The sequence below is a fragment of the Pelophylax lessonae genome (assembly GCF_965119305.1).
Source record: "Pelophylax lessonae genome assembly, chromosome: 2".
Taxonomy (NCBI): domain Eukaryota; kingdom Metazoa; phylum Chordata; class Amphibia; order Anura; family Ranidae; genus Pelophylax; species Pelophylax lessonae.
The window spans coordinates 100019289-100032369 of NC_138769.1; the positions used below are offsets into that span (position 1 = coordinate 100019289).

The 13081-nt window shown below is 43.4% G+C and overlaps 1 protein-coding gene across 1 annotated transcript in view; it reads right to left on the minus strand.

Annotated features, from left to right (window-relative positions):
• Positions 1–13081, minus strand: part of LOC309547965 (interferon alpha/beta receptor 1-like) — a gene marked incomplete at its 3' end in the record, with an annotated part of 139077 nt that overhangs the window by 57147 nt on the left and 68849 nt on the right. Inside the window, exons 9-10 of the mRNA XM_082247958.1 lie at positions 10216–10419; positions 10057–10156 (exon numbers count right to left, since the gene is read on the minus strand). Of these exons, the coding sequence (XP_082104084.1) occupies positions 10057–10156; positions 10216–10419 (304 nt within the window). The remainder of the gene's footprint in view (positions 1–10056; positions 10157–10215; positions 10420–13081) is intronic.

Consider the following 13081-nt stretch of genomic DNA (forward strand, 5'->3'; position numbering starts at 1 on the left):
TAATATAAGTTCAAACCTGAACACTTTCAATTTGTATGCAATCAGGCAGGCCCTTGCACTACATAGTTGAAGGTAAATCTAAAGGAAATTGAATAAGAAAATTGTATGGTGTATGGCCAGCCTTACATACTGATAGCAAATAATCTGAAATCAACATGTGAAATAGAATGATGAAAACATGGCACAGAGAAGCAGGGGTAATTGTTGCACCAAAAACATACTTTCAGGTAAGGATTACAATAATAATTTGTACAGTGAAAACACACTACAGTGAGTCTTTATAGCTGAACTCCAGCAGAAACAATTAAATAAAAAGGAGAGCGGTTTCACCTGACTAAGGATTTGCATTTCTGTTCATTCAGTTCTTGATTTTATTCAGCTCTGCCACACAGCACAGTCCTGTCTGTCTTTTTTTACAGAGGGTATACAGGATAGGCAGGAGGAGGGTGGAGGAAATGTTTTTAAAGCAGATCTTCACCGCATCTGAGCACCACAAACCAAAAACACTATATCATTTATTTTTAACCACTTAAGCCCCAGAAGATTTTACCCCTTTCCTGACCAGGGCCTATTTTGCGATTCGGCACTGCGTGACTTTTAACGGACAATTGCGCGGTCGTGCAAGCTGTACCCAAACAAATTTGACGTCCTTTTTTTCCACAAACAGAGCTTTCTTTTGGTGGTATTTGATCACCTGTGCGATTTTTTGATCATGCGCTATAAACAAAAAAAGAGCGTAAATTTTGCAAAAATAACAATATTTTTCACATTTTTTTTATATGAAATTCCCCCCCCCCAAAAATGTAAAAATCAAAATTTTTTAACATTTTCGGCCAATTTGTTTTATGCTACATATGTTTGGTAAAAAAAAAAATCACAAAAAGCGTATTTTGATTGGTTTGCGCAAAAGTTATTGCGTTTACTAACAAAGGGAAAGATTTTTGTTGTTTTTTTTTAACGCGTAATGGCGGCAATCTGCGATTTTTTTTGCGGTACTGCGACATTGACTGCGGACCCTTGACTGACATTTTTGACACTTTTGGGGTTACCAGTGACATTTCTACAGTAATCAGTGCTATATATATGCACTGTTACTGTAAAAATACACTGGCAGTGAAGGGGTTGACTTTTTTGAGAGGGAGGGGTTATGTGTGTCCCTAGGGGCGTGATTCTAACTGTGATTGGCTGTGGCTTGAGGTGTAGGAACAGTGATCAACGGTCTTACATAGTAGAACCGTATGATCACTGTTTCTACACAGGGGAGAATGACAGGCGGCTTGTTTACATCAGCCACCTGCCTTTCTCCCTCTGCACCGACGATTGCCGAGTGACCGGCGGACATGGGGTCCACCGTTCACACGCGCGGGGGGGGGGGGGGGTCCGTAACTGCGCGCTCGCTCCCTAGACCCTCACAGGCTAGCGACGTAGTACTACGCCGCTCTGCCTGTGAGGGGCTGACTGCCGATTTAAATAGTAGTGCGGCAGTCGGCAAGTGGTTAATATTCAAAGTAAACTCCCTCATACATCCATGTCTCCATGCTTTATTTTGGTGATAAATCACTTTGAAAAATACCCCCCTAGCATTTCTGGCTGTGGCCATCTTGAGTAAGGGCAAATGATTAATGTAGCATTTACTTCCTGCTCTTAGCTCAAGTATGCATGCAGTAGATTGTGCTTAGCTTAGAAAGCCCCTCCTCCTCCCCTCCTGAAGACTCCTGGGATGCATGACATCATTTGCCCAGGCAGGAAACCAGGAAGTAACTGAAGAAATGTAAAATAAAAAGTTTAAAACAAGCAAATATAATACTTTCCTATCTATTTACTAATTCTAGCATCATGAGGATTAAAATAATCAATGTTGATTGGGAGAGCAAAGTTCCACTTTATAAGAACAGTTAGTTTGACCTAATTCTACTTTAACACTGCTTGCACTACAAAAAAAGAAACATAGAACAATGTATTAATAACTACAAAGTGTATTACTTTTCCTATCCTTCAGGCTGGCAGGTTCCATCACCGTTCTTTTCTACCAGATGCTTCTTCCTTAGGGGCAATCCCTCGGTGTCATCACTTACAGTAAATGGCTAATAACCCTGGACTGTATGTGAAGGGGGTAAGCATGGAACCGCAGCTGAGAGCGCCTTAGATAGTTACCAGCACTGGACTAGTCGAATGGATGTAGGAAGCCTGCCGGGGCCTGGAATCGGGCCAAGTATTACACTTTACCTCTGCACCCTTAGGCCCCTTTCACACATGGAGTCCGTTCAGATCCGCTTGTCAGTTTTTTTGGCGGATCTGAACGGTCCCCCCATGCATCCCTATGGGGCATTGGATGTCAGCGGAGACATTTCCACCTATATTGGATCCAATCTGATCCGTCAAAACCGGACGGATAGAAACCCTATTTTCCATCCTTCTGGCGGATCGGATGAAAACGGACAGACGGTCCGTTCCCATCCGATTCCCCCATAGAGAAGAATGGGGACCCGACAGCTGTGTCTCCACACACAGCGCAGAGACACAGAGAGACTGTCATTCACCTGCTCAGCGGTGGATCGGCGGATCGATCCCCTGTTGAGAAAAACGAAGTCCACCTGGCGGACTTTGCGTGTGAAAGAGCCCTAAGACTAGGATTATAATCATTCAGGATTGACATAGCGCCAACAGTTAGCTCAGCGCTTCACAAAGGGAGCATTTACTTCTAATAGTGCACTGCAAGGGTAGATTATAGCTAATTCCAGGAGTTCCGCTGTAAAGAACTTTTAAAAAAATATAATACATACATTGCATACGAAAATGTATTGCTTAGAACTAAAAAAAACCCCAAAATAATACAATAAAACAAACTGAACCAGAAAAAAAATACAGTACATACAAAGAAATACGCCGTAGCGAGAAGAACCTTTAATAACTTGTTATTCAGTCATGGTATTACGACATATTTAAAACCATGACAGCAGGAAATGATATCAGTACTGCAACTCTTATAAAGAGTCACATAGATACACAATAAAACCGCACCAAATGGTGCCACAGGATTTGCCACTTAAGAATAACATCAGCAGAACTATAGAAAAATCCTTAACTGTTTTTGCTGAGCAATGCTGAAAGAGGAAAGGTAGGTAGATTCGTTATCAGTTATAAACAAAAGAAGAGGGAAGAGAATCCAATCAATTGACCAAAGCTGGACAATTTTCCCCACTACAGCCCAACATCTTTTCCATGGAAAAATCAGAGGAGACGGGCTGAATATTGTCAAACGGCAGCTGCAATCCACTCAATAGCCCAGCAGGGGGATTCATCCATCTACAGCAGGGATCCTCAAACTACGGCCCTCCAGCTATTGCGGAACTACACATCCCATGAGGCATTGTAAAACTCTGACATTCATAGACATGGCTAGGCATGATGGGAATTGTAGTTCCTAAACAACTTGAGGGCCATGATTGGACAAGGTGTGTACATCTAATTCAATATATCAAATCATATGTATACACTTTTAGCGCTCTTAGGCTCCATGTACACGGGACGCTGGAAATGGCCGTTTAGGAGCAGTTGGGCGTTTTTTTCAGAAGCCCCTGAACCCATCTACATTTTATCTTATCTGTCCATGTACACCAGGTCGTTTACAGTCATTTGCAGGCAGTTGCGTTCAGGGACTGTTTTTAGAACGCAATTATTTGCGTTCAAACGTGTGTTTCCCGGCGTTTCAAACGCACAAACGCGTCCGAACGCGTCTAAACGCGTCCGAACGCGATGACCCGCGTTTAGCGTTCGCGTTTTTCCATTTTAAAGGGGAATCATTTTTTTGACCTCTAGGAACGCTTCTAAACGCAAACGCCCACAAACGCTGCTAAACGCCCGCTAAACGCGGGTACAAACGCGACTGAACGGACGTTTCAAACGTCCTAAAAATTCCAGCATTCAAAGGGACTTTTAACAACGTCCCGTGTACATGGAGCCTTAGTGTATACATAGGATTTGATATATTGAATTAGATGTACACACCTTGTCCAATCATTTCTTGTTTTTATAACAGCAGCTGGTTATTTTTAGTATTATTTTATTGATTTTATATCGATTTATGGTTTCAGTTGTGGTAACACAATTCTAGCTCCTAAGCGCCGAGTGAGTGGGATAAATTGGCATTGTCACAGGTTCTGCCGCTTTACTTGCTCCTTTTTTTTTTTAACTTGAGGGCCATAGTTTGAAGACCCCTAACCTACAGGGATGTCAACCTCAATTTGATTGCGGGCCGCATCAGCATTATAGTTGCCCTCAAAGGCCCAGTTGTATATGTAAGGCCCCTTTCACACTAGTGCGACTTCAAAGTCCCGCGATTTACCGCCATTTTGCCGCGATTTTGACTGGGCTTGAATGTCTTTGGCCTCAAAGTCGTGCCAAAGTAGTGCAGGGACTACTTTGAAGTCGGTGCGACTTCAAGTCGCGCCAATATGAATGGGGCTCATTGAAAATAATGTAAAACGACTTTGCAGTCCAAAATCGCGGGACAAGTCGCACTAGTGTGAAAGGGGCCTAAGACTATATAAATGTATCAACTGCAATTCTGAAAAGGAGGGTCTCGCACACCGCTGGTATCATCTACAAGAAACTTTACTAGAGACTTCCCAGAGAGAACATGGTTCTGTCATGGTGTTCTGTCTAAAGTCTCCAATAAAGTTCCTTGTGGATTATACCAGTGGTGTGCGACCCTCCTTTCTAACTGACATAGAATCATACTTGTAGTATTCTCAGAATACTTATAAGCAGATGTCCAGATCACCCCAACCCCCCCTTACATCAAATGTCAAGAGCCCCCCCACCATCAGAAGGCAAGAGTCCTCCACCCTTACATCACAGTGCACCCCCTTAACTTGTGCTTCTGCTAGGAAGAAGCTGGGGCTAAGCTGCAGGAGAGGTGCAAGGGCCACATGAAGTGGCCTGGAGGGCCGCATTTGGCACCTGGGCCTTGTGTTTGACACATGTGATGTACACAGTATAATATGGATGGAGGAATCTGCTGAATCGTTAAGTTACAGGAAATCTAAAAGAAGATAAATCTATTAGTGTATGGCCAGCCTTATCGATTGTGGATTAATCTCAGTACTTATAGAGAGGTCAAGGAGTTCATGGGCTTGAAGGCACCACGCAACTTTGATTCTGGTAAGTTTGTCTTATTCAAATACTTTGAACTGAGCTAGCAATTCACCGGTGTGCAGGTATACACCTAGAGAGGGCCTCTTATAAGGCTCAATCAACCAATATGATCAGTCAACCAATCAATCATTTTATGTAGCTAATCTGATTAAGTAAACCAGAGACCCCTGTTTGATCGATTTAGAGAGCTCTTGATGGATTTAAACAATGCCACGTCAATCGTCATGGTAGAATATGTTGATCAATTCTGATCACTCTAATAAATATCTGCGTGCTGAAACCGACTGATTAACCACTTAAGCCCCGGAAGATTTTACCCCCATTCCGACCAGGGGGTTTTTAGCGATTCGGCACTGCGTGACTTTAACGGACAATTGCGCGGTCGTACGACGCTGTACCTAAACGAATTTGACGTTTTTTTCCCACAAACAGAGCTTTCTTTTGGTGGTATTTGATCACCTGTGCGATTTTTTGATCATGCGCTATAAACAAAAAAAGAGCGTCAATTTTGCAAATATAACAATATTTTTCACATTTTTATATGAAATTCCCCCCCCCAAAAAATGTAATGTAAAAATCAAAATTTAACATTTTTTCAGGCAATTTGTTTTATGCTACATATGTTTGGTAAAAAAAAAAAAAAAAAAAAAAAAAAAAAAAATCGCAAAAAGCATATTTTGATTGGTTTGCGCAAAAGTTATCACGTTTACTAACAAAGGGAAAGATTTTTGTCATTTTTTTTAACGCGTAATAGCGGCGATCCGCAATTTTTTTTGCGGTACTGCGACATTGCGGCGGACAGATCGGACCCTTGACTGACATTTTTGACACTTTTGGGGTTACCAGTGACATTTCTACAGTAATCAGTGCTATACATAAGCACTGTTACTGTAAAATTACACTGGCAGTGAAGGGGTTAACTTTTTTTGAGAGGGAGGGGCTGTGTGTGTCCCTAGGGGCGTGATTCTAACTGTGATTGGCTGTGGCTTGAGCTGTAGGAACAGTAATCAACGGTCCTACATAGTAGAACCGTATGATAACTGTTTCTACACAGGGGAGAATGACAGGTGGCTTTGTTTACATCAGCCGCCTGCCGTTCTCCCTCTCCACCGACGATCGCTGAGTGACCGGCAGACATCGGGTCCGTCGGTTACACGCGCGGGGGGGGGGGGTGTCCGTGACCGAGCGGGAGCGTGCCTCTGGGGGCGTGCGCTCGCTCCCTAGACCCTCACAGGCTAGCAACGTAGTACTACAGTACTGCAGTAAATAGTCGTGCGGCGGTCGGCAAGCGGTTAAATGATGGATGGATGTATTTTTGTAATACTACTGTGTGCTTAGCAATGTATTTCGGATTGGTTTCTATAGAATAGTTTCCCTGATTAGCTGCAGTAATAAGGCTACTCTTCACAGCACAGTAGCATAGTGGTTAGCAATACGGTCTTGCAGCACTGGGGTCTTTGGACTGAATCCTAACTGGGAAACTACCTGCCTGGAGTTTGCATGTTCTCCCTGTGCTTGTGTAGGTTTTCTTCCACGCTCCAAAGACATGCTGGTAGTTTATTTGGCTCCTGTTTAAATTGGCCATAGTATGAGAGGCCGGGTTCACACTATTGCAAATCATTGCATGTCAGGCGATCGTGACCGACTCCATATCTCCAGAGTGGCTCCAGTGCGAATCGCACAGGAGTCCTGTGAGTCTTCTGGTCCATTTCAGGTCCAAATTCAGCCAAAAATTTGGATTGAAATCGGACTCGAAACGTTGAACAGGGATGCACCCTACCCCTGCTGTGAGCTGCTTCGTGCGGCAGTGAACCTAGCCTTAAAGATCTTACGCTGGCCATACACTGTGCGAGTGCGAATGTCGGCCGATTCCTGATGAACAAGACTAAATTAATCAGTAAGTTGCCCTGTCAGCCCCTTCCCACCCGACATCTACTGATTGAAGAATACAAGGACTCGGGCAGAAGATTTTCAGCCGAACAGTGGCTGCATCCAATCAATCCTGCAAGCTGAATGACAAAAATGTGTATGGCCAGCTTTAGATTGTAAGCTCTTTCAGGACAGGGACTGATGTGAATGTACATTATGTAAAGCAAACTATTTAAAGGCACAGTAAACATGGAGTTAGGCTTTTATAGGTAAAAAAAAGCTGACCTTGGTAAGCTGTGGCAGAGCTATATGGCTTGTCCTAACCCCCGAAACTGACACTTTGCTGGAGAGCTTAAAAGGTAGTGGAAAAAAACAGATATACTGGCAGGATCAAAATATATTTAAAACTATGGTGGTGACCCAGAAAGCAAAAACTGCAGTGTTCATGCTACTGACAGACCAGATCATAAATGTTATCTTAATTTTTCCCATTGTTCTAAAGCAGGGGTCTCCAAACTTTCTAAGCAAAGGGCCAGTTTACGGTCCTTCAGACTTTAGAGGGGCCGGACTGTGGCCAGTGGGATTAGAATATGCCATAGCATTAGTGGGAGAAAACAATGCCCTATTCTTGGTATCAGTGGGAGGAATAGTGCCCCATTCTTGGTATCAGTGGGAGGAATAGTGCCCCATTCTTGGTATCAGTGGGAGGAATAGTGCCCCATTCTTGGTATCAGTGGGAGGAATAGTGCCCCATTCTTGGTATCAGTGGGAGGAATAGTGCGCCATTCCTGGTATCAATGGGAGCATTAGTGCCCATCATTGATATCAGTGTGGGAAATAGTGTCCCATTCTTCATATCCGTGTCCCCATTAATGGAGGAAAAGTATCCAAAGGGCCGGATAAGCAAAGGGCCACATCTGGCCCCTGGGCCATAGTTTGGAGACCACTGTTCTAAAGCATGCAAGAGCTTTTCTTTCCAGCACACTGCAATACGACCCATTGGTGTGAGCAGGTCCTACTGAAAAATGATTTTTTTTGGTCATTGAATGTTGCTACATTTTGTAATACAAAGCATCCAGAGTGGGCAATCCCAGGATAAAGTAAACAGGTACACTTTGCAGAATGGACAGCATCATCTGCCTCTGCTGACCTACACACAGAGCTGTGCGCCATTTGTAACTCTGTATATATCTGCCATGCAACCACAGTGCAAAGACTGCTGGGCTGCACACCAGCTTAGTGGTTAGTCCTGGGTTATTGTGTCCTGGATTTAATGCCACCATGGTTCTGACTACATGGAGTTTGTATGCTTTCCATGTTTTCTATTTCAAAATCCAAAACATACAGGTACAGTAAAGTCTACCTATGGCCAGAACACTTTTTTTTTCCACTACTTCCCTGCTAAAGAGATTCATCTTTATTTGGCCTGGTGACAATTACAGCACTGACTGGGAATAGACAGGAAACCCAGTAGTCACCAGACAGGAAATCAGGGAAACCATCCAATGAGGACACTTGTTCCAGTGACAAATAAGAGGGGTATTCACCCTTACGTTCTGTTGCACGCTTGAGGTAGGAAGTAAAAATTCCTTAAGCTCTTGCCAACCATGCAACACATGTATGGCAGTAAAGAGTGTGGGCTTTATTGCCCACAGGCCACACATATGCATCAATGGAAATGGAGGTGTGCTGAAAGCATGCTCCTAGAGCACACTGATGAGGCTGTCACAGACAGCTCCTGGTCTCTAGTTATGATCAGGAGGCAGCAGAACAGGCTCCCGGTCATGCGACTACAGTAACAGTCAATCAGAGTGATCATGTGATTTAGAAGTCCATCCCCCTGACTGTAAAAATGCTGGTCAAGGCCAGTCGGGACTGGGAAGAAAGGGATCAACAGGAAACCGGATAGAAAAAAACCTGATGGCTTTGGACCATTCCATACTCTACCCAAAGCCAAAACAAAAAAAGTGTTGCCTAAAGATGAACTTTAACTGTGATGGGACCATAAACTGTATACAGGCTCGGACTGGGACAAAACTTTTCAGACTGAGCAGCCCATTTTTTTTCTAGAACACCATTGGTTTCTCGATGTCTTTTAGTTGTATTCAGCCGGTTTCAGTGACTGTGGGCAGGGAAGAGAATTCTCACAAACTCACTGTGAAAGGAGGACCAAGTACCCCAGCGGGCCTATTGGAGGGTGGCAGACAAGTACAGCACCAGAGAAGAAGAATAATGACAGTATCTGGCTACACCCATAGTGAATCTTAAGCACGTTGCGCTTTCCGACGCGATGTGCGTAGCCTGATACATCTTTCTTCCTCCCCTGACAGGCTGCCTAGGCTACCAGCCTTCCTGAATGCCGGCATCCTCTACTGAGTGTGGACATCTCAAGGAGCGCTGGGATCTCTATTGAGTACCGCCCAAGGTGACACATGGCAGTGGGAGTATTGCTCAAGCAGAATAAATTCCTGCCCATGTCCCAGTCCCTCCTTTGAGGCCCCACACCAGAGCTGATATAGAAGTAGAAAACAGAATCTGGCTACGTATATGGCGTAACAGATTCGGTCTTCTTCCTACGGATTTTACAGGCAGCTACCACTGAGCGCCGGCATCATGTTTCGCAGGGAGGCCGAAGGGAGAACTCTGTGTCATTCCCTAGAGGCCTACATGGCTTGCGGCAGACAGACTTGCAGGTGAGAGCCAGGTGCATGATATATGCGATATAATTGCATATTTTATGCCGCAGTTCTCACCCTCTAGAGCTCTTTGTCACATTAGCCAGCTCTTGTTAGGACATGCAGCCCAGTTTGCCCAGCCCACCGGTCAAACGCCTGGTGTGCCCTATGGCAAGTCCAGTTCTGACTGTGAACCCTAATAAAAAAGGACTTTATGGACCTATACACACTCTAAATGCTACATAAATTGTAAGAGTTATATAAATACAGAAATAAAAAACATTTTACGAGCTAAAAAGTCCTAAAAATTCAGAACATGAAATGTACGCTCACACCAAATGTCTTCAGATGTCACCTGCTGGGATAAATGACAGGCTCTCTTGAACACGAAGACTGGATAATGCAGGTAGAGGTGTTGTAAATGTCAGTATAAAAACAATGATAGTGATCATATACTGTCAGAGAAGATAGTGGACATGTACATAAAAATATGGAGTCCTCAGCTGACGCTCACAGTGGGGGCAGCAGAGTCGCCTGTGACCTCGTCCTCATTGGAATAGTTCCCGGAGTCACGACCTTTAGCACCTGAATTGTTTTTATCAATGGTGGCCTCGGCATCCACCGGACTGTTCAGTATAATATAGCACTTGTCAGTTGTCTCTTCTTCATTGACCAAAAAGAAGTTTTTAATGTAGTTTTGAGGAGAGTCCTGCAGACCCTATTAAAGAGAAAAGAACAGAACCTCTAACTATTGTCCTGCATGAGTGAAGGTCAATCCACATTCTCCCTTGTGCTTTCATGCGTGGAGGTGCGGTGCGTAATGGCACTTCGTATAAAGGCAGCCTGTTCAATTTGAATGAGCGGTCAACAACTGCATTATGTTTTACAACAGAGCACTCCACAATGTGCAGCATATTCTCATCTATGTGTCGTGGTGCGTTATCTGTACAGGTACAGACTGCGCCCAGAGACCTGCATCCACTAAAATTCACTAAAACCTGGAGTCAGGCTTTTTAGGCTTCCTGCTCCTGATTGAAACTCTGCATGGTATCTCTGAACACAGCAGGTAGAAGAAGCTGGTGAATCACTTCTCTAACTCCTTAGGTTGTGAGGAAATGTTTGTTTGAGCTACTGACCTCTATAAACATCAGGCTGCAAGGAGACAATGTTCCCCATTTACCCCAAACAATAAATAAATGAGATTATATATATATATATATATATATATATATATATATATATATATACACATACATACATACATACACACACACACACATATATATATATATATACACATATATTAAAAACAGAATGGTGTAGCGCTAAATTATGATATTAGGACGGCGCGAGAGTTCGTATTGGTCCCTGGTGTTTGGATGGATTATCAGCGTTAGCTCTCCACCATACTGCCGGGTGACCCATGATCCGAGGAGGAATGTTCTGCAGGAACGCTGCGGCTGCATGTTATTGTTTGTTCCGCTGACATACAAAGTTGTTACATGTGAGTGCATCCTTTTTATCTATTAAAGTTATACATTGGTAATGCACTATGGGAGTGTTTCCCCTTTTTATTTCCATGGTTATACACTGGATACCCTGTGACCTATGATTGGTTGTCCCTGGAGAGAGTGACCTATGCTCCTGCCGGGCCATTCCACTACATTGGAGGATCTCTTTCATATGAGCGTTCAGCCACCTATAATCTAGTGGCAAGAGCTATTTGGTAAGGAGCCATCTCTCACTATATTGTCTGGTGGATTCATTTCTACTCCTGGGCACACCTGATCTTCACCTTTCTTCATTTGTTTGGAGCTTTTCCTTTCCTGGGAATCGGTTTCAGCCAATACCTTCCTTTGTGGACTTCAGTGTTCATTTTTTGGACTGTATATGTTAACATCATACTTTGATTCAGTATAAAAAAGTGTTTGTCATTCATAATTTTAGCGCTACACCATTCTGTTTTTATTATTTTATTTGGGACTTGTACTATGGTTTCAGGTGTTAGCTGCTTCTCCTAAAGCGCAGTGTTTTTTCTGTTTTTATATACATACACATATATATATATATATATATACACATACATACACACACACACACACACACGTGCATCTCATAAGATTAGAATACCATCTAAAAGTTAATTTAATTTGTTTCATTAATTCAAAAAGTGAAACTATTTTTTATATAGATGTGTTACACGCAGAGTGATACGTTGTTTCAAGCATTTCTTTCTTTTAATTTTGAGGATTATGGCTTACAGCTACTGAAAACCCAAAACTCAGTGTCTCAGAAAATTAGAATATTCCATAAGACCAATAAAAATAAAAAAAAAGGATTTTTAACAAAGGAATGTTGGCACATTGAAAAGTATGTCCATGTACAGTATAGTATGCACTCAATACTTGGTGTGGGCTCCTTTTGCATGAATTACTGCGATCAGCCTGTGGCACTGCTGAGATGTTATGGAAGCCCAGGTTGCTTTGATAGTGGCCTTCAGCTTGTCTGCATTGTTGGGTCTGGGGTCTCTCATCTTCCTCTTGACAATACCCCACAAATTCTCTATAAAGGTTTAGGTCAGGCGAGTTTGCTGGCTAATCAAGCACAATGATATCATGATTATTAAGTGCCGGTTCACATTTGTGCGATGCGGGAACGCTGCGAATATACAGCGTCCGCAGCACAGGCAGTTCACACTGCCATATGCGATACGCTGGGGGTGTCAATTCAAAGTTAATGACTCCCCCAGATCAGATCGCATATCGCAGTGCAATCTGAAAGTTCGCACAGAATCGGATCGCACTGGTGTGAACCACCATGCGATCCAATTGTTCTATGGACCAAAAAAAAAGGGTCCTGTGCGTGTTCAGAGTGATTGCGGTGCAAATTCAGCCATACAAACTGTATGGCAGAATTTGCACCGCACAGACATCGCATATAATTTTAGGAGCAGTGCGCTCCGAATTACATGCGATCTCTGTGATCGCATAAATGTGAACCGGCACTCAACCATGTATTGGTACGTTTGGCAGTGTGTGCAGGCGGCAAGTCCTGCTGGAAAATGAAATCAGCATCTCCATAAAGCTGGTCAGCAGAGGGAAGCATGAAGTGCTCTAGAGTTTCCTGGTAGAGGGCTGCACTGACTTTGGACAAAAACCAGCAGATGACGGCTCCCCAAATCATCACTGACATTGGGAACTTCATACTGGACCTCATGTAACTTGGAATCTGTGCCTCTCCACTCTTCCTTCAGGCTCTGGGACCTTGATTTCCAAATGTAATGCAACATTTTCCAGTCTTTGGTGATTTGGGGATCCATGTCATCTGCTGGTGTTGGTCCACGGTGTTTTATCAAGTCCAAAGTCAGTGCAGCCCTCTAC